At 52.6% G+C, this 21,784-nt stretch overlaps 10 protein-coding genes across 10 annotated transcripts; 2 read left to right on the top strand and 8 right to left on the bottom strand.

Annotated features, from left to right (window-relative positions):
* Nucleotides 1-86: 86 nt before the first annotated feature.
* On the top strand, nt 87-1,132 carry N7498_003738 (uncharacterized protein; the record flags this gene model as incomplete). The annotated part of the gene is given in 2 exon segments (XM_058450800.1): nt 87-242; nt 260-1,132. The coding sequence occupies 2 exon segments, from the start codon at nt 87-89 to the stop codon at nt 1,130-1,132; spliced, it is 1,029 nt and encodes a 342-aa protein (XP_058310262.1).
* Nucleotides 1,133-1,462: 330 nt separating this feature from the next.
* Nucleotides 1,463-2,508, bottom strand: N7498_003737 (zinc-binding alcohol dehydrogenase family protein; the record flags this gene model as incomplete). Its single annotated transcript, XM_058450799.1, has 2 exons — nt 1,463-1,814; nt 1,841-2,508. 2 exons carry the CDS (start codon nt 2,506-2,508, stop codon nt 1,463-1,465), a joined length of 1,020 nt encoding a protein of 339 aa, XP_058310261.1.
* A 1,093-nt stretch (nt 2,509-3,601) lies between these two features.
* Nucleotides 3,602-4,441, top strand: N7498_003736 (Serine hydrolase FSH; the record flags this gene model as incomplete). Its single annotated transcript, XM_058450798.1, has 2 exons — nt 3,602-3,662; nt 3,717-4,441. The coding sequence occupies 2 exons, from the start codon at nt 3,602-3,604 to the stop codon at nt 4,439-4,441; spliced, it is 786 nt and encodes a 261-aa protein (XP_058310260.1).
* Nucleotides 4,442-4,900: 459 nt separating this feature from the next.
* Nucleotides 4,901-5,997, bottom strand: N7498_003735 (isopenicillin N synthase family dioxygenase; the record flags this gene model as incomplete). The annotated part of the gene is made up of 2 exons (XM_058450797.1): nt 4,901-5,666; nt 5,726-5,997. 2 exons carry the CDS (start codon nt 5,995-5,997, stop codon nt 4,901-4,903), a joined length of 1,038 nt encoding a protein of 345 aa, XP_058310259.1.
* Nucleotides 5,998-7,260: 1,263 nt separating this feature from the next.
* N7498_003734 (ferric reductase family protein) lies at nt 7,261-9,232 on the bottom strand (the record flags this gene model as incomplete). The annotated part of the gene is made up of 4 exons (XM_058450796.1): nt 7,261-7,658; nt 7,711-8,461; nt 8,520-8,581; nt 8,632-9,232. 4 exons carry the CDS (start codon nt 9,230-9,232, stop codon nt 7,261-7,263), a joined length of 1,812 nt encoding a protein of 603 aa, XP_058310258.1.
* A 1,473-nt stretch (nt 9,233-10,705) lies between these two features.
* On the bottom strand, nt 10,706-11,238 carry N7498_003733 (uncharacterized protein; the record flags this gene model as incomplete). Its single annotated transcript, XM_058450795.1, has 3 exons — nt 10,706-10,947; nt 11,129-11,171; nt 11,224-11,238. 3 exons carry the CDS (start codon nt 11,236-11,238, stop codon nt 10,706-10,708), a joined length of 300 nt encoding a protein of 99 aa, XP_058310257.1.
* Nucleotides 11,239-11,684: 446 nt separating this feature from the next.
* On the bottom strand, nt 11,685-14,741 carry N7498_003732 (basic helix-loop-helix domain-containing protein; the record flags this gene model as incomplete). Its single annotated transcript, XM_058450794.1, has 1 exon — nt 11,685-14,741. The coding sequence occupies one exon, from the start codon at nt 14,739-14,741 to the stop codon at nt 11,685-11,687; it is 3,057 nt and encodes a 1,018-aa protein (XP_058310256.1).
* Nucleotides 14,742-15,986: 1,245 nt separating this feature from the next.
* N7498_003731 (dihydrodipicolinate synthase family protein) lies at nt 15,987-16,979 on the bottom strand (the record flags this gene model as incomplete). Its single annotated transcript, XM_058450793.1, has 1 exon — nt 15,987-16,979. One exon carries the CDS (start codon nt 16,977-16,979, stop codon nt 15,987-15,989), a length of 993 nt encoding a protein of 330 aa, XP_058310255.1.
* Nucleotides 16,980-17,471: 492 nt separating this feature from the next.
* N7498_003730 (putative GTP cyclohydrolase II) lies at nt 17,472-18,938 on the bottom strand (the record flags this gene model as incomplete). The annotated part of the gene is made up of 4 exons (XM_058450792.1): nt 17,472-17,477; nt 17,531-17,812; nt 17,875-18,831; nt 18,879-18,938. 4 exons carry the CDS (start codon nt 18,936-18,938, stop codon nt 17,472-17,474), a joined length of 1,305 nt encoding a protein of 434 aa, XP_058310254.1.
* A 1,004-nt stretch (nt 18,939-19,942) lies between these two features.
* Nucleotides 19,943-21,715, bottom strand: dbp5 (ATP-dependent RNA helicase DBP5; the record flags this gene model as incomplete). Its single annotated transcript, XM_058450791.1, has 6 exons — nt 19,943-20,218; nt 20,269-20,469; nt 20,523-20,760; nt 20,816-21,313; nt 21,376-21,508; nt 21,628-21,715. The coding sequence occupies 6 exons, from the start codon at nt 21,713-21,715 to the stop codon at nt 19,943-19,945; spliced, it is 1,434 nt and encodes a 477-aa protein (XP_058310253.1).
* Nucleotides 21,716-21,784: the final 69 nt, after the last annotated feature.

Below are 21,784 nucleotides of genomic sequence, written 5' to 3'. Positions count from 1 at the left end.
CCGCCCATATTTGCCTATCAAATACTTCGAGATATTTCAGAAGGTAATTCACAACCAATTTGACAATCTCAGTACCTACATCCGCAATGGTCTCGGGTGGCGAACTTGCAATATTGCCAGAGGAGCTGATCGTTGTGACAGGTGCCAACGGATTCATTGGGAGCCATGTAGTCGACCAGCTCCTGCTGGCTGGCTACAATGTACGAGGCACCGTTCGTGATTCTCAGAAGACATCTTGGCTCGTCAATTTTTTCAACAGCAAGTTCGGTCAAGGCGGTTCTCACTCGCCGAAGTTCCCGAGATGTTCACTCCTGGTGCATTCGACGACTCCTTCAAAGGAGCATCGGGAATGGTACATATTGCGACCCCCGTGATGAGGCATTACGATCCCTTCGTTGCAATCATTTCGGTCGTCAACGGTGCACTCGAGGCACTCAGACCCGCAGCCAAGGAACCAAAGCTTACGAGGGTTGTAATGACTTCGTCATCCACGGCAGCAGCAAGTCCACAGCCCAACAAGGAGTTCGTCATTGATGAAAATACATGGAACCAATCTGCTGTCAAGGCTGCTTGGGCACCCCCTCCATATGAAGGCTCACAGCGCCGCGTTGATGTGTACGCGGGGTCCAAGACACAATCCGAAGAGGCCGCCTGGAAGTTTATGAAAGAGGAAAAGCCTCACTTCGTTCTCAACACGGTCCTTCCAAATGCCAATATGAGCAAGATTCTCTCCGTGGAGCACCAAGGCTATTCCAGCACGAACGGATGGCTCAAATCTCACTGGGACGGATTCCCTGGAGAAGAGGGCAAGGAAATCTCACTTACCCCTCCGCAGTACTACATTAATGTCCAGGATAATGCACGCGTGCATGTTGCGGCACTGGTCTATACCGATGTCAAGAATGAACGCCTTTTCACCTTTGCGCATCCGTATTCTTGGAATGACATCCTGGCTGTGTTTAGGAAACTCTACCCTCAGAAGAAGTTTGTCGATGATATACCTAATATTGCGGAGGATAAATCAAAGGTGGCAAACAAGAGAGCAGAGGATTTGCTGAAAGGATTTGCGGGTTTGCCTGGCTGGACAAGTTTGGAACACTCTGTCAAAGACGCGACTGAAAGATGGCAATGACCAGCCTGAAGTCTTCAATAGCGTCTCCAAGTTATAACCCAAGTGTTCATAAATAGCCAATTAATTGTACAATCAAGTTGTCAGAGTTTGATTACTACTTGATCGTGAACAGACGTGGGTTCCCAGCGGCCCACAACCCTCCGGTTGCGAAATCCAAGTAGAAGATAGAATGAGAGTCACTTAAAGTGATGTAAAGTCGCGGAAAAACAGACCTAGAAGCTTCTAGGTGGTTACTGGCTTTACGAAGAAGAAAGAGCCTAATTGGCGCAGATAATTTTGAACAATGAATTGCATTTGGCATAAGAAGATAGAAACAGAGCTTTTCTCCGTTTAAGGAGTCTCCTCAACATTGTAGACCAGCTTCTCGCCGCTGACCTTGTCGGCCTTCAGCAGCTCCAATCCCTCCAGAACACCCTGCAGACCGTTCTTGCCAACCTTTGGACGGTGGACCTTGAATTTGCCCTCGGCCAGAAGAGACTGGGCAATAGTGGTGAACTTAGAAGCGTGGGCAAAGTCTTCCGGCTTAGCCGGGAAGGGAGTGTCACCGAACTTGAAGGCCTCGCCAACAACGGTGTAGCCCAGGGTGATGCGATCGTTGACATTGGCACGCTCAATCTTCACCTCCAGAAGAGCGCTGTACTCGCCACCCTCGGTGGAGATAGCGTTGTCACAGAACTCGGCGCTAGGGGGAGTGATATGCAGTCTAACACAAGCTTCAGGTTGTTGTTGGTTTGCTTGCGGATCTCGGCGGCAGAGTTTGGGTCCTTGTAGTTGAAGACGGCATCCGCGCCCAGGCTGCGGACCAGGTCGAAGTTGTGTGGAGAGCAAGTGGTCAGGACCTTGTAACCCGACAGCTTGGCAAATTGAATGGCCAAGGTACCGGTGGCAGTAGAGCCGCCGTAAATGAGAATGGGAGTGGCATCCTTGATGGGCTCAGTGGGAGGGGCAAGCTTCAAGCTCTGGTAGAGAGCCTGTCCGACGGTGATGATACCGACGCCGAGGGTGGCAGCATCCTGGAAGCTCACGTTGTCGGGGATCTTCATCTGAACATCACCCTTCGCAACAATGTACTCGGCAAAAGCGCCGTCCTCGGGCTGGACGGCGTTGCCACCGTGGGTGAAACCACAAATGCGGTCGCCCTTCTTAAATGGCTTCTTGACATCCTTGCCAACGGCTTCGACAACGCCGGCATAGTCACATCCAATAAGCACGCCGGGAGGAGACAAGTACTCGACGTGCTTCCAATCCGTGGGGTTCAACCCCACACTGACCGTCTTGACGAGGACGTAGTCACCTCGCAGGGTGGGAATGGGCCGGTCCCTAACCAGACCTGCGGTTTTGGGCTGAGTGACAATAACGGCCTTTTGGGTAGACATGATGGAAGAGATGGACGAGATGGACTGAGAGAAATACGTTTGAGGGAAAGTTTGAACGGAAAGCAACGAAGCTTATATGTATTTATCTCCGGGCGGAACCTTACCCGCGAGCTGCCTATGGGGAAACAACGAAGTTTCTGGTCCCTCGAGGTGGATCCTTAGGACGATTGCGTAGATCTACCGAGGCTGAGTATAGGACCTGGTCCATCGGTCCGGTTGGAGTTGTCTCAAACCCCATCCCAATTGATGATGGTCAATTGCTATAGCGAAATGGCCCCTCCTTGAAGACTGGCTTATGACGTCACATTGAAGTCTTCGCGGGAATCCACGGCACTCAGGAGTACAACACCACTCCACTCCGTCAATTTTCTTTTTCTAATCAAAGCCGAAACTTACAAATCCTGAGGCCCCGTTCTGAATAATCGGCCCCGTCTTTTCTAGCGTGAATATTAATTAGTCTCAAGATTGTCTCATTTAAGACTCATGCATGCAAGGTTCCTTCCAAGCCGCCTGATTTGTCAGGATTTATAATCTCGAGGGTTTTCTCTAAGCAGAAGTACGAGCTCGTCAAATTATGCCGCGCACATAACTGGTGCGTAAAAACTTCGGGTGAGACCCATCGCCTTGCACCTTAGGACTTTCGTTGGCACAGAGATTGTTCCTCTGATTCCGTGAATCAAATTGGAAATTCATACCCGGAGCCCCCGCCAATATGAATAGTCGAGGTGCAAAATCTAATGCACCTGCTCAAAAACAGTCGAAAGTACATTCCTAGACGTCGGACAAACTGGTGAATAGCTTGGCTGGAGGAACATCCAAGCCCCGCGCCTACCAACAACCCCACCTTCTTCAATAGTCGGTCGGCAGAGCGCGAATTTCTTTCTGTTGGGGTCAAAGATCTGGGTATACTTCAAAAAGCTTCGAACAGATCGAGACAGTGAATGATCTATCTACCTTTCTTGAAGATTGTTCCAGCCCTGTCAGCACGGCGGGGCCCGTTCGTAAACGCGCTTATCCCTGTCAACAAACATCACCCCATCTAGGACAACTGTTCTTACGCCGACTGTTGCCTCTCCGGAATCCAATACCAATCATGCGAATCCTCTGCCTCCACGGGAAGGGCACCAGTGCTGCGATCTTCCGATCGCAGACCTGTAAGCCTACCCCCCTATCCCCTTGATAGTATCGTGCTGATCTTACCCAAACAGCCTCATTCCGGGCGCAGCTGACCGACAAAGACATTGAATTCGATTTTTTAGACGGCCCCCATGCGTCGAATCCCGCTGCGGGCGTGGACTTGTTTTATGGCCCTCCCTATTACTCTTGGTATGAAGGCGACGGCATCGAGGCTGCCCGCGAGGCCTACGACTGGTTGAAGGACTACATCGCGAAAAACGGTCCGTACGACGCAGCCATGATGTTTTCGCAGGGCTGTGTTCTCGGATCGAGCGCACTGATTCTTCACCAGGAAGAAACCCCTGACCTCCCACCTCCGTTCAAATCCGCCATCTTTATCTGTGGCGGTCCCTCGCTAGGCGTTCTCGGGGAGATGGGATTCCACGTTTCTGCGGAAGCGCGCGAGCGTGATATTGCATCAAGATCCGCACTGGAACTGCAGGCGAGGTCTTCGTCCCTGATGGCCAAGGGTGCGGACCGCTGGACTGGGCTCGGCGCTCTGACTGGAGGCCTCTCGGAGGAGGAGTTGCGCAACGAGATTAAGAGTCCTTATCGCATTTCTATTCCCACCGTGCATATATATGGCAGCAAGGATCCGCGTTACCCTGCAGGTGTGCACCTGTCTGGGATCTGCGAGCCTGAAAAACGGCGTGTCTACAACCACGGCGGTGGCCATGAGATTCCTCGGACAGGGGCTGTGAGCAACTCCATCGCCGAGTTAGTGCAATGGGCCCTGAAAGAGTCGCAAGCTTCATAAGGAATTGTCGAAGAATTGTCGCATCATAGACGGGTTCATAAATGCAGTGATTTGGACATGGTATTTCTTTAGAACCCTTTTTCATATAGCTCATGGGATTTCCCAACGGTCATGACTAGAGCTCGTCAAAGAGCGCAAATGAAACTATCTGAAACGTCATATATCATCCAAATCATGTCCCAAGGCCGCACCATATCACTTCTATCACACAAATCAAACACGATGTCGTTTAGGGTACACGTATGGACATTCATCAAAACTCCGATAATATGGCGCATGGGATCCTGTCGCAAGGGGATCTTGAGATCGCATGGGTCCAGAGGTATGGATTTCTGTCGCAATGGGTCCTCCGCGGTGTTTGGGGCCAAAACTTCTGCATCTGTGAAACCAAACAGAGAGGAACAAACCGAATAGAGCCAATGCGATCTCAGCGGAACCAGTGCCGAAACCCAAACGGGCTTAATTGTCGTCCTGGAACTCAACCCAAGTCTTCATCTTCGCACGCACGTGCTCACCGTAGAGCACGAATCCCTCGTCCCCATCCACAGATCGCACCAAACAGTTCTCTCCCGGCTCGAAGAAGAACGGAACACTGATACGGCCAATGGCCTGGCTGCCATCTTGCTGTCCATCCATGGCAGCGGCCGAGGGTCTCAGACCGGGAGCCCGGACACGGTGCATGGTGGCCACGAAACGCCCGCCAGACACCTTGGCCATCAGATCTCCGATGTTCACTACTAGAGATTCCGGGATATACGGCGCCGGAACCCACTCGCCGGAGGAGTTGCGCACCTCCAGCCCACCCGTGGAATCCTGGTGCAGCAGGGTTAAGATGCCGCTGTCGGTGTGTGGAGTGCAACTCAGCTTGGCCTCCGATGTAGCCGAGCCGGATCCCGATGCAGCTGACGCAACAGAAGGATAATGAAGGAGACGCAGGGTACTGAGTGAGTCCTCCAGATACGGCGCAAAGTAATCTGTTGGCTTGCCCAGTGAAACAGCCAACAGTGACAGCAACTTCGAAGCAAGCGCCTGGAGCTCGATATACAGTGTCTCCAACCTCGGGCGTGCAGGCAACTTGTCTCCATCTGGCCAGACATTCGGCTCGGCGAGATCGAACTTCGAAGACGGCGAAACGATGGATTTCGTGCGGATGGGTTTGGCGGGTCCCATCTCGAACCCTTCCTTCAAATTATCGGACGCCAACTCCGGCTGTGTTGGGAAGTATCTTCCATTTCACTATCGTCAGTCATGGATGCGCAGAATAAAAGGCGCTAGGATATTAACCCCCGATATGTGTTGGTGTGGTCGCGTCGGAATGATCGCTTCGCCAGTTTCATTTTTTCCTCTTGGGGCATTGAAAAGAACTCTTTCGACATGGCGAATACCTCTTCGTGGTTGTAACTTAACGGCACGTTGACTAGGTATGCGAAACCCGTCGTGGCAAACACATCATAGAGACGCTTGCTCAGCGCTGTCAGCTCTGCTTCGGATGCTCCCGCAGGAGACCCGAGAGGACCGACGTCGACAACGGGCAGGGAAGAGAAGGTAGTAGTCATGTCTAATGGAAAGCAATAGGTTTCCTCAGTCCGCAGAGGGTCTTTCTGTGCCTTTTGTATTTCCCCATGTCATAAGGGCTCCACACAGATCCACCACACATTCGGGGCGACTTTGGGTAAGTGGTCGTGTGCACGGTCGACGAAACAACGATATCTCCGATTTTATCACTTCCGTTAGAACATGCGAGCCTCGGTAGGTATATATTTTCAACTAGCTGCAATGAGAGAGGCCATTGTTATACGGCGGAATCCCGGGGGAGGTTTACACAACATCCCATAGAAAGCACGCAGCGGCATAAAACTCAATTGCAGGGTCTGCACGGAAGCCCTCCGGATGCTTTGGCGGCGAGTGCCGCTGCCGCGATCCACCGCCTGCCGTGTGGCTGACGCCGCCGACCCGACGGTTCATATTCGGAGGTCCTCCAAATGATGGTGGGGTGCCGTGGGGGTTGGTCGTCACCCCCGAGGCCAAGGTCTGTGCGAGTCTCCAGTGATGCTCTATGGACTGGCTATGCAGATTCAATGGAACTGAAATGGATCGCAAATGGGGCCAATAAAAAGTGGTCAGCAAACCATATTCAATATCTTGCATCCATGGGGCTAATCTGGTCATTGCCGTTTATTCTCGGCCGGTGTTGCGGCCATTCGGTCCTCTAGCAAGCCCAACTCGGCCGGAATGAAGTTCCGTTGTACGAAGTAGCCACTATCGCAGGTGCTGTTACAGGGACCCGATAAGGCGGATTTGAGAGAGGGAGACAGACTGGAACGGAGTCTGCCGTATCCCTAGAAGAGTAGGCTTGAAAAGAGCATTCTCGAATACAATGCATTCGACTCGAGTCAAGGCAAGGAAGGGTTCTCTCGATTCCAATGTCTAGAGAACTCAAAATTACCTGTGAGGAAAGAAAGTAAACATGTGTTGTGTTGTAAAACAGTCAAACAACTCATCGAACACCAACTGCCGAGACCCTGAGCGCAATTCCAGGCTCTATGTAATAGGGAGCTGACCTGACTGGTTCGGTTCCTGACCGTTCAATGCACTAGAACGTTTGCGGCAATGATATGGCCGGCGGTGGGCGCTCTAGACAAGGATTATATGCACCTTGTGCGGAGCCAATTAAGATTACCGAGTCAGCCCAAGAGCCGATCTGAGGTTCCAAAAATAAAAATTATAAGGCCTCACAGAGGCCGTTGATTGGGATATACAGTCCTATATCAGTGTAACAACCACCAACACCAGAACACAGCAGACTTTTCTATAAACAATCACCACGAAAACGCCTCTTCGAACAAATCCACCGTCTTCTCTCCCTGCACCTCTCGCACAGCTTCACGAACACTGTCACCCAGTCCACCGGGACCGCATACACTGACTGCCAGTGCACCGACCTGCTCGGCCTTTTCGTTCTCCAGTAATGTCTTGAAGCACGGCTTGCCGTGGACAACACTCACGGGGACATTGGCGGGGGCACATTCTGTCCATGGGGTATCGAGCGGGGGGATAAATTCTTCCACATTGTCTTTGTGGCCGGTTATATGGATGCGGATCGAAAGCATTAAGCCGGGGAATTGGAAGTACGTGTTTCCCTTGGGGTTGATGGTGCTGTTGATAGCGTCATGGCTCAAGATATCTAGCATCCATGTGTGGATCCATGCCAGGTGATCTAAAATTGAAATTAGCCCTGCGTGACGAGTTTGGTAAGTGGTGAATCATACCTAAGCTTCGAATAATCCAGACCAGATGCACCTTGCGGGTTGCAGTCTTCTTGGAGAAGTTCGAAACAACCTCGTGCAAATATGACATCGGATGCGTGATGCCGATTCCTCCGGCGACTAACAACAAAGTGCCGTACGACGCGAGTGAGTGAATACCGCCGAATGGCCCCTCGGCTAGTGCCATGGCCTTGATACGGCCATCGGGTGAATCCTCAGCCTTCTGCAGAAGCTTCTTGGTAAATCCATCCTGGCCTTTGATGAGAATCGACATGGTCGTCGTCTGCGAGCCCTCAAGAAGAGCAGCGAAGGAGTCACTGGAGCTGCTCTTTTCATTCTCGTTCAGAGACTGCTCGCTCATAGATTTCCAAGCGACCGTAAAGGGATGTGATGTCCACAGCCCCAGACAAGGCATGTAGAGATACATGTACTGGCCGGGACGGAAGTTCCAGGCCCGGGAGACACCCACATCAACGCGAGCCACGGATCCCGGCAGGACTTCCACAGTGGCTGTTGTACGTCGCTTGGCGCAATTTCTCCAAATGAGAATTCCAAGACGGCCGACTCGATCGAGACCCCAGAGGATCAAAGTACCGAGGAGAACTCGCTGTTGAAGTAGATTCTTAAGGTGGTACCATAGAGCAACGAATGACATGATGGCCAGGGCAATGTGCAAGTGAAGGAAAAGTTCATAGAAATAGTGTCGAACCGGCGACAACGATTGGAAGAATATGAAAACGAATCCGAGGAGTGACTGTAGAGAGCGTTGTTAGAAGATTTGTAGGTTTCCAGATTCGTGCTGAGTAACATACGACAAGGCCATAAATGTAAAAGGGCATCTGCCAGATAGAGTATAGGATATAATCCGTGCCGTCTGTCGTATAGTTAGCAGTTGGGACCTCGTACATTCGACACCGAACGTACTCAAGTAAGCTTGGTTTGCCAGAACGGCGCCCATATGAACGATAGCATTGGCTGCAATGACACGTCCGACCCAGCGATGCATGAAGTTGAAAGTGTCAAAGGACAGTCCAAGCAGAGGCACCAAAAGATTGTTCCGCCCCGCACTCAGTACCAGACCGGGCGTGTTCATGACTGCCAAATGACCCGCCGCATACTTCAGCTGGAACATCTTCTTGGAGAAATCCTGCCCCCAATCAACAGTCACAACGACGAAGATCAGGTTCAAGGCGAGGTAGATCAGCAAGAAGATCGTCTCCAGCCGCAAGGGGACCGATCCCATGTGGAGTCTCAGGAACCGGAACTCGCGACTGTGACGAGTCCCAAAAAGCGGTGCATAGAGCACATGCTTCTTGAGACTCGCATTGACAGGATTCGTTCGCTCCAGCTCCCTCTGGTCATCCATCTGCAGGGCCAATTTTGACCGACGACGGTGTCTAATCCGGATGACGGTTCTCCAGACGAACAAGATAGCGACAAGCCCGCCGACTACGAACAGAGGAACCGCCAGCTCTGGGTTCATGGGCGCTTCCCCAGAGCCGTTTCCTTCCAGCTGAACACCCATGTTCCATGCGTGGGATAAAAACCCGAGGACCGAATACAGTAGAGAGGGAGGAAGGTATAAGAATGCCGTGGTCAGTCGCCCAACGTGGGTGTCCTGGGGCTCCTCAAAGGCTCAGTCTGGAGAAAGAAGCGCGAGTCTAGGAACGAAAAAAAGATGAATACAAAGGCAAGTGCATCATGTTGTATTTGATTAAGGGCCTTCCGTACGTGGATGCCGTCATAGACCCCTGCCCCTGGGAAACATCTTCCTCGCCCAAAGCAAAAACCTCGTCATCTTCCGGTGCGGGAGCACCCCACGGAAATGTGAGTGTAACGGGCCGAATCGAGTGATGTGAATGGAGGGTCTACTGGACAAGGTTAAGCGTATCCGCGAGCGGGTGTGCGGTGGCTAGAACTCTAAATTCTAGATCTTCGATCGCCCGGGGACCTGCCAAGACCAGGACTTCGTTGCGTAATCGTAGCTTCCATTGTGACACTCGTGGAGCGGAGTCAAGGGATCAAGGGGGTCTAGACTCCCACCACTTGACCGCCCTTGTTGTCCGAGAGCGGAACGTTGGCTTTTGCGGCTCTCTGGCATGCTTGGCCGTGCTTGGCCGTGATCGACTGCCGCTTTTGGCAACTGGCCTGTATCTAGCCCGAACCCTTCGTTTGACGGCGTGATAGCCATCATTGATGCGAACAGTTTATGTGTTGAGATCTCAATGTGATTTTCTCGTCCCCGGTCTTCATCTCGTATACGTCATGCCATGTCCGTCATAATGGCACCCGATCGGCTGGGACGCAACTGCAACGTTATAAACAATGGTCAAGTTCGAGTGGAGCCAACGTCGCAGATGACGCCAGAGATCTCGCTTCGTTCACCCACCCAATAGAGGCCGCCAATTCTTGAACCTTTCGTACTCGTACCATCTCTGCGACATCGGGCTCTGCTCTTGAGCAAAATGAGAATAAAAGCCGCCGATGTTCCTGCCGACGTAATCCACTCCGCAGGGCCTCAGGCACCTCATCGGCGATTTCTCTCCTCCCCGCCTCCTCCTATAATTCCTCTCGCAGACCCACAGCTCGTCGAGGGCGCTGGCTAGACCTACCCTCGAGGTAGCGACTCTACTGGGTGCTATTTTAGCCAGAAACACCCACATGACGGAGGTCCCAAAATACAAAGGCCATGAATACGAGTGCGACATCCAAGGGCATTTTCTCGACGTCCCATGTGATAACTTGGCAGTACCCGTGGTATATGTCATACGATACTCTGAACAAGCTGTACTTGCATGTGCTCGATTTGATCAAGGCCAATTCATGTGGCAGCTCTCATAAAACCGCATAGATGCCGAGCATCTTGCTCTCCGTAAACCGTAGCACGAGTAGTTGGAGGGGGCATAAGTCATCTCGCAATGAACTTTCGGAAGAGTTGAATCGTGAGCGGCAATACTGTATGAGGAAGCACCCACCATATCTCCGAGAAAGTGAAGGTCTAGACCGAATAAATCCGAAGATCGAGCCTATACGACGAAAATGCCGGCCAGAAGGCGAGACCCACTCGCCGGTCAGTAGATCCAATAGCAATGGAAACCTCATCCTCATCATCGCAGAACAGATCGTTCCAAGAAGTGTCTTCAGAGGTAATTCGCTGCATCTCCTGCCGGACTTTGCTGTGAATGCCATCGGCGCCGACGACAATGTCACCGTGGAAAACAGATCCGCCAGCGACCTCAACTGCAACCCCGTCGGCATCGCATACGACCTTGGCAACGCCACAAGATATGTGTAAGATTTGTCGCGCAAGTTATCACAGAGTTTCTGGATGATCGGCTGGCGATTCATGAAGCGCATCTTGCATCCGAAACTATAAGGTCTCAGCACCCAGTACCCACAAGAAACTTTATCGGCAACTCACCCAATTCGCCCACTTCGGGTTGGCTTCCCAATTGCACTCGATGCTGGTCAAATGAATTTATCGAAGCCACCGACGTTGCCGTCGACGGCGATTACCTTGAATGGGGCCATGGCGGGTCGGCAGGAGGGGAACTGAGATCCCAAGACAAGATCCAACTGGAAAGCGTGACTTAGGAAATCCTACGAGTTCAGGTGTGTTTGGGGCTAGCCATTTCCCGGGGCATTTCTACCTCACAAATAGATGTGGAAGAAGGCCATGGTGTGAGATGCGATCCGTGCATTGGCTCAATAGTCCTTCAGAATACTTTTTCTTCAGCATCCGTTTCTTGGAAAGATATCACTAATTTAACACTTGGCATTCTAGACTCTATCGAAATGAGAGGGTCCAAGAATTAGACGTTAGAAATATTTCTACACGGGAAAAAACACCCAGATGCGCCATCCCCGTAATCCTTGCCTTTTGTTTCCTCCCGAGATCAACCAGTCACAGACCGTACTCCAAAACAAACCCAAAACGCCGTCATCACAAGGATCTTGACTCAACATTGCATTTGGCCTCAGGCTGAAACTTCCTGCACCTTCTCGGGAATCTTAGGGATGGACTGAATATCTTCTTCGAGGCTGAGACTGCCATACCCGGTATCATTGCTAGCCGATCGCTCTCGTCGGGGAGGCTGTGCGGTTTGCGATTCGACCAGGTCTTGGTCGGCATCGCTCTGGAGGGATTGGTTGGATGCGCCCCGGCGACGGCGGGTTCGTCGCTTCCTTGATGGCATAGGCTCGGGATTCTTGTGGAGGTATTCATCGAGGTTGATACCTGCATTTTCACAAAGTGTGGTGCATGACTTAACGATGACATCGACCAAATTGGATGAGAACCCGTAAAAAGCCGGATTATACGCATTGCGGGACCAGTAGATGAGTTCGGCGGCAACACGGCCAATGTTCGGGATGTCTCGGGGACAGACAGCATGCTTACGGGCTGCCCGAGGCTTATCCTCAGCCTCGTCGTCAGCGGAAGAAGCGGCCTCTGAGACGGAGGTCGACGGAGCCGATGAATCGGACGAGACAATATAGTCGACATCCGATGCGAGAAGATGCAGCAAATGATAAACTGCGGAGAATCCAAGAAGACTGAGCTCCACCGGGTCGATGGGAAGCTGGTTGAACCAATTGATTGCCTTGTGGATGGTAAAAGACGCAGGCAAGGGGCTTTCGCCGGTAGGTCGCGAGGTCACAACGGCGGCGATCATAGCGCAGCGCACTGCGATGGAAATCTCTTCACGGACCGACACGGGAAGCGAAGAATCAAGGAAGTTGGCGGCTTGGTTTCGCTCGCCCTTTCTCTTGTCTTTCGGAAGAGCAGCAAGAACAGCACCCACGTTCTGGATGCGACCATGCTCGAAGAAGACTGCCTTCATCACGAGTGCACGGGTGTAAGCTGCCGAAAGTCGCGGGGCAGCATCAAGGGCCATGCGGATCTTCTCCTTGAAGCCGTCACGACTGGCCTTGGACACTGGACCACCTTCACTAGCCTCCAGGTACTTTAGCAGTGCGCTCTGGAGAAGGTGGCTAGACCACCAAGCAGCGAGGGCATCGACTGAGCACTGGATGGCGGGATCTTCTTCCACAACATCGAGAAGCACTTCATCGTCACCAGTGCCTTCCTGCGTGGGTCGATTCCATGTCAGGTTCACAGCACGTTGGATGATAGAGTCGGTCATAACCTCGTCGCAGTCGAGGTTAACCAAAGAAGCGAGGTGACTTGGAAGCTGATCGGGATGTCCTTCGGGGATGGCATTGTTGATCTCTCGTGCAACGCCCCACTGGTAGTTGGCCAGAGCACGAGCGATATCGTTGGAGACGTGGAATGTCCAGGAACCAGGCTCGCCAACTCGCCACAGAAGAATGCGTACGTGCAAAGCCTTGAGCATCATCCTCATGGGGCTTGCCGGAAGAGTACCCGCGGCAAAGATTGTAAGCACAAGGCGGCTCTTACTGATCTCGGCATCACCACCAGTGAGCTGCGCATCAATGGCAATATCCCAAGTCTTCACGCGACCCTTCTCATCATCCTCGGTGATGCCTGTAGCCCAGGAATAGAGTTTCCACCCCATGAAGCACCGCAGGACATACTCGAAGCATCGCGAGGTCACCACATACCACTCACGGAAAAACCTGTGGCGCGGGACACCGGCCCGTTGCATGCTAGTGAGCCAAGCCTGTCGACGGAAGTCATTCGAGGTTAGCGAAGCAGTCTTGCCTTCAGATAGGGCCTTCGCCGGTCCGCGCTGAGTAACGGGCTGGGCGTTGAACAGGTAAACGAAAACAATAAATGCGCTGCCAACCACCAGAGTGGCGAGCAAAAGGAAGTGAGAGAAGGCTCGCGCGTGCCACGAATACCAAAAATTCTTCAGATAGTACTCGCAGTGGGCGAGAGTGGGCGACTGCAGTCGGTTGAGCAGGTTCAGAGGAATAGCAAAAAGACCCTTCTCCTCGGTCTCGGACTTGTCCGAGCCCATACCCTCCAATACCATCAGTCCAGCGAGTGCTCCCAACATGTACTTGTTGGGCAGCTTGGAACGTCGACGAGAACCCTCTTCTTGTCCATAATGGCCAGGTCGGGGGGATGATTTAATGTATGATTCAGCGTAAATTCCTGTCTGTGCAGCCTCTGCACGCATGCGCTTCCATGCATCAGGGACCTTGATGAGACCCTCGGGGGGATTTGATGGGGTTGGCGAACTTTCAGTAACCTCCTCGGGGTTGGAAAACACGCTCGGGGATGTAGGATCAGAGTTACTAGAAGCGGTGTAGTTGCTAGGCGATGAGACGGAGGCGGTTGATGTGACCGCCTGGTCCGCCGCCTTGTCAACTTGGCGAAGGCGGTTCTTTAGACCAGTATTTTCATCTTCCAGACGTTTGTTGCGAATCTCCAGGTGCTTGATGTACTCGGTGGCCTTCGACAAAATGGAAGCCTTGTTCAGCTTGCCGGCAGAAGTAGCCTCGTCATCGTCGTCTTCATTCGAGTCACCGTTGGGGTTCTTCGTCGTCCGCAGGCTCGGCACACTGTTGCGCAGCTCGGCGATCTTCTCGTTCAAATTCGCTCGGTATCGCTTTTCGATGACGTTGTGAGCACGCTTCTTGGCGGGCATTTTCTTGCCCGGCTGGACAGGGCCAGTAACAGTAGTGACGTCGTCGTCGCTGCCTGTCTTTCGCTTTCGAGATGTACCGACACTGGAGATCGGAGAAACAAGGCCTTGAAACTGTGAGTCTTGTGACCCCCTCATGTTCCGATTCTGGGCCATTCCTCCGATGGGCTCGGAGGGAATTTCCATCAAACCAAGAGGAAGCTGCGGCGAGAAGTCCAGCTGGTGAACCTGGCCGGGCGAGCTCAAGGTCGTGTTCGGGGAGACAAAGGGAAGGGGATGGTCCATTTGCGGCTTCTGGACGCCTTCGGTGAATATGGGTTCATCCCATCGCATCCACTGGGTCCAATCCTGGTTGGCATTTTCTGTGGTTGGCTGGGAATACATTCCCCGAGTGTCGTCGCCTTCGGACTGGCGGCGAGGAGAGAATAGCTGGAAATCACTGTCCATGCAGGGTGCAGTCATGATGCCCGGGAATCCAAGGCTCGGATCCGAAGCCGGTGATATTGGTGAATTTTGGATAGGACTTTTCACCAGCAGTGTAGGTTGACACTATGTCATAAGTTAGGTATGCACATGAACGGTCACAAGGTCCCTAAGCTGCCAGAAACCAAATACGTGGCGCGCGATAGCCATGCCATCATCGGCTAGTGGGGGCAACCTTAACTAGTCGGTGGTAAGGCGTTACTTACTGGGTCCAGATGATATACGGAAAAGTCAACGCGGGTGAGAATGATAAGAAGTGTTGGCGGGGCGTGCAGGGAGAGATGCAAAGACTGAAGAGGGGGAAGATGTCAGAAGTCCGAGTCGCAGGCGGTGCAGACCATAGGGAAAGCCGCGCAGTCTAAAGATACCCACCCAATCGGTCGTAGCGTGGGCCCTTGGAGACGGAGGATGGGTGGATTCACAAATCAATTGGCCTTCGCTGCAAAGGCGATCATCTCCAGTTGGCAAGATGTTGGTGGACCAAGAATCGCGCCACGCGAAATCGGGACTCGACTGTTAAATTGGGTACATCGCAGAAAGAAAGGGTGATTGGAACCGTTTGAATGATGCACACCGGCGGTTGACTGGAGCTTTTTTAGTCGTCGTATGATCGCGGCTCGCCGCACTTCCGGCCAGGCTTCCGTGGTATGGTACCGGTAATTGACAACTAGTGGACATCCCAAAAGTGGAAAGTCGGTGTTCTTGGCTGTTATTGTACAGTAATCTAAATGAATTATAATTGGTTCCCCTTGAAGCCACCATCCCCTGATGACTCAGCGGACATGTGATCCAACCGTTTGGCAGCTCGAAAACGCAGGCGTCTTGAAACAAGGCCATTGCAATAAATGCATGCTTTCACTAAGCTCTATGGCTTCTGAAGGAGCAAGGTTTTCTTCACACGACGTCAACGATCATCCTGGGTGGGTACTTGGCTTCTCCACCGATGACACGGCAAGAAAAAAGGGAATCCAGGAATGATCTTATCTGATCGAGTAGCGTCCCCACCCACCATGCACCGTAAATTCGGAACTCCAACGTACGGCGACCGGGACGAATGAAGATGACCCAGAAGGCCCAGCGGATCATCTGTGCGGTGTCGGGGGCCTACGAGTAGCCTGAACGCTAGCGTCCTCGGGCGTCAATCGGCCGACTTTCGGCAACAGAAACCTCGTTCAGCAAGGAAAAATCTATATTCAGCCACGGCTCCTCTGTTGCTAGTTTCATCTAGATCGCGGCCTCGATACCCGCCACCGCTTCCATCAGTTCCTTCACCGTCTTCTTGACTCCGGCTCCAGCCTCCTCGTACGGTGTGCGCGGTTTGAGTTTCTCCAGGGCATTCTCAATCCCAGCTGCTGGGGCCGAGTACAGCGCCACCGCATATTTAGTCGATGCAATCCCACCTTTGCAAGGTGTCTCGGCCAAAGCCGACGACCGCTGCAACTCCATTGCTTCGGCCATCTTGCCAGCGGTGAAAAGCTCATAAACCTTGGAGGCGGTCTTGGGGAACACGTTCGCAAATGCGGAGATACATCCCGCCGAACCGACTGTCAGACCGGCAATAAGGAAGTCCGACTGTCCACCGAAGATGGCAAACTCGGACGGGCCGAATGTGGCTGCCAGGCGTGTGATTTTGCCCACAGAGCCGCAAGTCAATTTGACTCCAACGATATTAGAAGTTCCGTTGGGATTTGCAGCCGCAGACTCGCGCACGATTTCCGTGATAGTCTCGGAGTCGATGTCAACGCCGTTACAGACACCAGGGAAGTTATAGATCAACACCGGAAGAGGGCTTTTGCGCGCCACATCGGCGAAGAAGCGCTTGACAACGTTCATGTTGGTCGCCTTGCCAAAATAGGCTGGCGGGAGGACTAACAAGTAGTTCGCGCCCGCAGCAGCGGCGTCGTTGGCCAATTCGAGGGTTTGCTTTGTCGAGTGCGTGCCTACGCCGGCCATCAAGGGGTAGTCGGGGCCAACGGCCTCGCGCGCAGTAGCGATCAATTGAGCTCGCTCTTCACGCGTTAACAAGAATGCCTCGGAGTTTGTGCCCATGATCACCAAACCAGCTAACCCGCTCCGCGAGAGATAGGCATAGTATTTCTTCTGTGACTCAAGGTCGAGTGTATCAGTGGCTTGGTCGAAGATGGTCACTGCTGGCACCCAGACACCTGCTTTAGGGATGCGTGGTTGTGGGGAAACTTGGACTCCTTGCGATCCCATTTTGATGTAGTTGACACGACGTGTATATATTATGCGTAGAAAAGGCGGCGCTGGATATTTCAAGCAACCAATTATACGGGAATATAATCCGTTCGGACAATGGAATAGCAGTTGCACTTGCTTTTATTGTCTTCGGAATCTTGGGGTTTATGCGGGGAAACCTGGAAAAGAATCCGTGTCGGACAGACGCCGACGGTTAGCCGCTACTCGGCCAGGATAGCGATGGCCCGGCGCGGGCCGGGTGAGCTGGCCTTCGGAAGAGCGCCGAATGCAGCTTGGGGACCTTGGAAGAAGATTAGTACATTCAAATGCTTCGAACATTTCTACGCTCAATGAACATCGGGTTCGGACTGTCCTGATGGAGTGAGATTGGTGCAAAACTACTGAAGATCAGAAGCTAACAAAATACGCCCATGCATCAAGCAGTCAATGACAAGGAAACCGAAAATTCCATTAGCAAGTTGCAAAATAACACCATGATCTGAATGGAGTTTAATGCTGCATGGGTGCATTAGTCTCACGGGTATCGCAACATCGAAAGGTGCACTTACCGTAATGTCCTCCCACTTTTCCCATCCACGCCCACGGACCTGAGCAAGCTCTTCCATCGTGTACTGCTTCCCAGTAGTGAAGTATCCAGCGTTAATCTTCGCATCGATCTCGACCCGCGAGTCGCTGGGGATCATATCTTCGGGGATGGGAATACGCTCGAGGATCTTAATTCCTGATTCCACGATGGCGTCGTGCTTCATATTCGACATGGACAGCATGCGGTCAATCTTCTTTATGCCTAGCCAGTGAAGGATGTCGGGCATGAGGGCTTGGAATCGCATCTGCAAAGATTATGTGTTAGAGCGCTGCAGCGGAAAAGGAAAAGGAATAAGAAGCTTCATACATCCCGCACGCCTGCGATGTTCTCCGTGCGTGTGAAGTACTTGTCGGCGGTGTCTCCTCCACGTTTGCGGGCGTTATACACCAGGTACTTGATTACCTCTCCCAAAGCACGACCTTCCTTCCGGAAATAAATGACCACGCCACTTCCGCCATTCTGCGCCTCGCGAATCGCTTCCTGGACACCGAAGGCTAGGTACGGGCGACATGTACAGATATCTGACTGGAAGACATCACTGCCATTGCATTCATCGTGAATGCGCAATGCCAGCTTGACATTCTCGTCAGATACTCGTTCAGGTGGACCGAAGATGTACACCGTGAGGCCTCCGATCGGGGGAAGAAAGACCTTCAGGTCTGTCCGAGTAATAAGCTCGGGATAGCTGCCACCGGTATGCTCGAACAAAGATCGACGCAGAGTGCCTTCATCCACGCCAAATCGCTCGGCCACCCCAGGCAGATACCACACCGGTTCCACTGCGACCTTTGTGACGCGTACCTCGCCGGAGGAGTCAACAATGATAGAGCCATCCACATTCAACTTTCCCTCCTTTACCGCTTCGCCAATCTCTGCAAGTTTCATGTTAGCCCTGGTGATGGCCATAGTGGGCCGGATATCCCAGCCGGCTGCCAGTTCCTCTTTGTACTGGTTGACGATATCATGTCCGTACGGATCCATCGAGACGATCTTCTTTATATCGCCCCACGCTGGCTGTTGCACAAAGTTGAAAGTCGGCTCGCTGTTACGCAAATCGGGTCGAAAATCAGCATCGAGATCGCCCGCAGCAATGGCCAACGCATTATAGATGCTGTAGCTGCCGCCATGAGCACCGATCGCATTGCGGCGCTTCACGAGGTTCCCACTCCGCGACACCACAATCGGACCGCGCAATTTGGCATTTGGGGCACCCCATTCGAGAGGCACGGGTTCAATACCGCTTTGGCCGGGATACGTTGTCAACTACCGGCGGTCAGCATCCCCTTCTTCTGACGAGATTCCCGACCTACAATGATGTGCCTATAAGCCTTGGGAGACGTCGCCGACGTCGGCGAGGTTGGCTCTGGCATTTTGGAGGTATTCTCTGAGTTGAACATCTCTGAAGAGGGGTTGGAAATGGATGGAAAGCGGGCTTAAGAAGAGATCCATGTGACCTTCCCCCGCACGTTATCGCTTATCTACGCTCTTTGTATTGTGGCCCAAGTATAGTGGTGCCTTGAAAGGCTAGAGTTTCTGTAATCTACGCTCCTTCAATGATGTGTTCATCGTGCATTAAATAAGTCCAGAATGATCCACACTACTACTTGTGCTATCTATACTACCGGACCCGATCGCCCCCACTTGGTCTCGGAGCTCCCGGCGTTCCGTCTGGGACTGGCCGGAGCTGCAAAAGCCGAATATAGCCCTCGACAAGTCGGTGAGCGAGGGCCTTCCCAGTGACCTATTTGCATACACGGGTCCGAAATATCGATTTCAAACTGTTGCCACGCACGATGGCGTTCATCATTCGGCAACAAGATGAATCGAATTTTCTTCGACGACTGCCAGGGCTTGAGTTTTACCACATTCTTTAACTGTCAATACAGGAACTCTCATCAAAGCGAGGAATCATTTATTTCCTACATGCCCGCGACCATCTTTACTCACATCGCAACATGAGTCCCTGCCGTCAGGATGTTTTGGCCCCACGAGCTTCATGTCACCGAGCCTCTAGCTGGCTCCATGGTTGGACCCTGGGTTCCTGTCTAGACATACATTACTGTCTATTTTGCCAATTTTCATCCTGTACCCCTGCATCACAGGGTACAGGATGGGTATATTTCCCCCCTCCTACCTTCTACATGACAACGTTGAGGCCGAGCCAACCGTTTCAAAACAAGGAAGCCCGTGACGCAGAATGCACCGAAGACAAAACATGGAGAGGTGCTCAAATTCGTAAATTGGTATCTATTATTTCTGCAGCCATCCTCCCAGATCGTGAATTTTCAGATGAGATTTCATAACCCATCAATACGTAAAACCAAGGTGAGCCAGCCAAGGCAGCTGTCTCAAAGCATTTATTGACATGCAAGTCTCACGACGTGACGAAGTTGGCTTGTGCGCGCGAGTTTTTGAGTGTCCGTTTGATGAGGTCCTCAACCTCGTCCCAGTCGTTGGTCTCGACGCGCTCAATGCTGCAGTTAAAGTGCTGTTGAATCTTCCGCAGCATCTCCCATTCGTCGCGGTTGGAGACGAAGGAAATGGCCACACCGATGCGACCGAAACGACCGGTACGACCGATACGGTGAAGGTAGGTTTGGTAATCGGGTTCCCTGGAGCGGGAGCCGCCCGCGTAAGCCTCCGGGATATCCTGGATAAAAAGGTCAGCTTGAATCTATGGCAGCTACCAGGTGAACATACGTAGTTGACCACCAGGGACACGGTAGATACGTCAATTCCACGAGCCAGAACGTTGGTGGTGATGAGAACCTTGGCCTCACCGGTGCGGAATGCATCAATAACGGCATCACGCTGAGAGCCTTCAATACCACCGGTCAATGAAGCCACAGTGTGGCCCTCGGCAACCATGCGCTTCTCAATTTCAGTGGCAGAAGCACGGGTCTAGCAAATTAGTCAATGGAGGTGTAAGTAAGGAGTAACCTGAATGAACCTACCCGGACGAAGATAATGGATGAGCCGACAGTGAGCAGACCGTAGAGCTGCACGAGGTTGGCGTACTTCTCCTCGTCATTGCTGCAATCCATGTAAAGTTGCTTGATGCCATCCACGGTCAACTCCTCGTGTTGGAGGGTGATCTCGTTTGCATCGGGAGCAAACTTGCCCGCATAGCGGTGAACATGGGCGGGGAAGGTAGCTGAGAAGAGGACGACCTGGATGGTTCGCGGAAGCATCCTGGAGAACATGTAAGTAAATGCCGAACGGAAATCATACTGTGGGGTGAGCTCACCCCTTGACACGGATACACTGGTCACCGAGACCCTGCTGATCAAGCATGTTATCTGCCTCATCAAGCACCAGAACCTTCAGCTGGGTAGGGTTCATGATGCGCTTCTTGATCATATCCTGCACAGTACCGGGGGTGCCAACCACGACCGAGCAGTCCATCCGAGCCGGGCGAGTAGCAGTGTCTGCAGGAACAGCAGTGCCGATGATAAGCCCGTCGAGGAATTGGCCCATGACCTGCACGACGCCGACGATTTGACGCGCCAGCTCACGTGTAGGAGCCAGGATCAGGGCCTGGGGGGTCTGCTGAGCCTGTTCGGTAGTGAGGTCGATCCGGCTCAGGATATTGAGGACGAATGCAGCGGTCTTGCCAGTACCGGACTGCGACTGGCCGACAAGGTTCTTTGGGGGGTTGCCCATCAGCAGAGGCAGGGCGCGCTCCTGCACCTTAGACGGCTTGCGGAAGCCCATGTCCGAGAGACCCTTGAGGATGCGTTCATCCCTGCATTGCCATACTTGTTAGTAAAGAGCTTCCATTATAGTAACCGCCTTCGCAATACTCACAATCCCAAGTCCTCAAAAGACTTCACAGAGTAGAGGGGGTTGTTGGGATCAGCCTGCAGGTCACTCAGCTTGACCTCGACACTATAATCCGGCTCCTGGAGATCGGAGTTCCCGGCAGCATCTTGAGGCGCTTCTGCTAATTCAAAATCCATGCTCGTTAGCCGTCATCATGACAAGATGAGGTGTTTCGCAGCGCGTTTGGGGGAGGTCGGCGGGGTATAGTGGTGAGGTGGTGAGGTGGTGATTTCGTACCGTTGGGTTGCGCAGCGTCGGCGGGGGTGGAAACGCGGTCGGCCAGAGAGCCTCCGGTAGGAGGCTTCTCAGTAGGTTCGCTCGCCATTGTCAAGGACAGAATATTTGGGAACGGGAAGGGGTGGAAGGAGCAAAGAAGGTGAGGGGAGTTGCGTGG

Source organism: Penicillium cinerascens, assembly GCF_028974065.1.
Source record: "Penicillium cinerascens strain IBT 15544 chromosome Unknown contig_24_segment0_segment0, whole genome shotgun sequence".
Lineage (NCBI taxonomy): Eukaryota > Fungi > Ascomycota > Eurotiomycetes > Eurotiales > Aspergillaceae > Penicillium > Penicillium cinerascens.
This window is presented reverse-complemented; position numbering and strand designations above follow the sequence as displayed.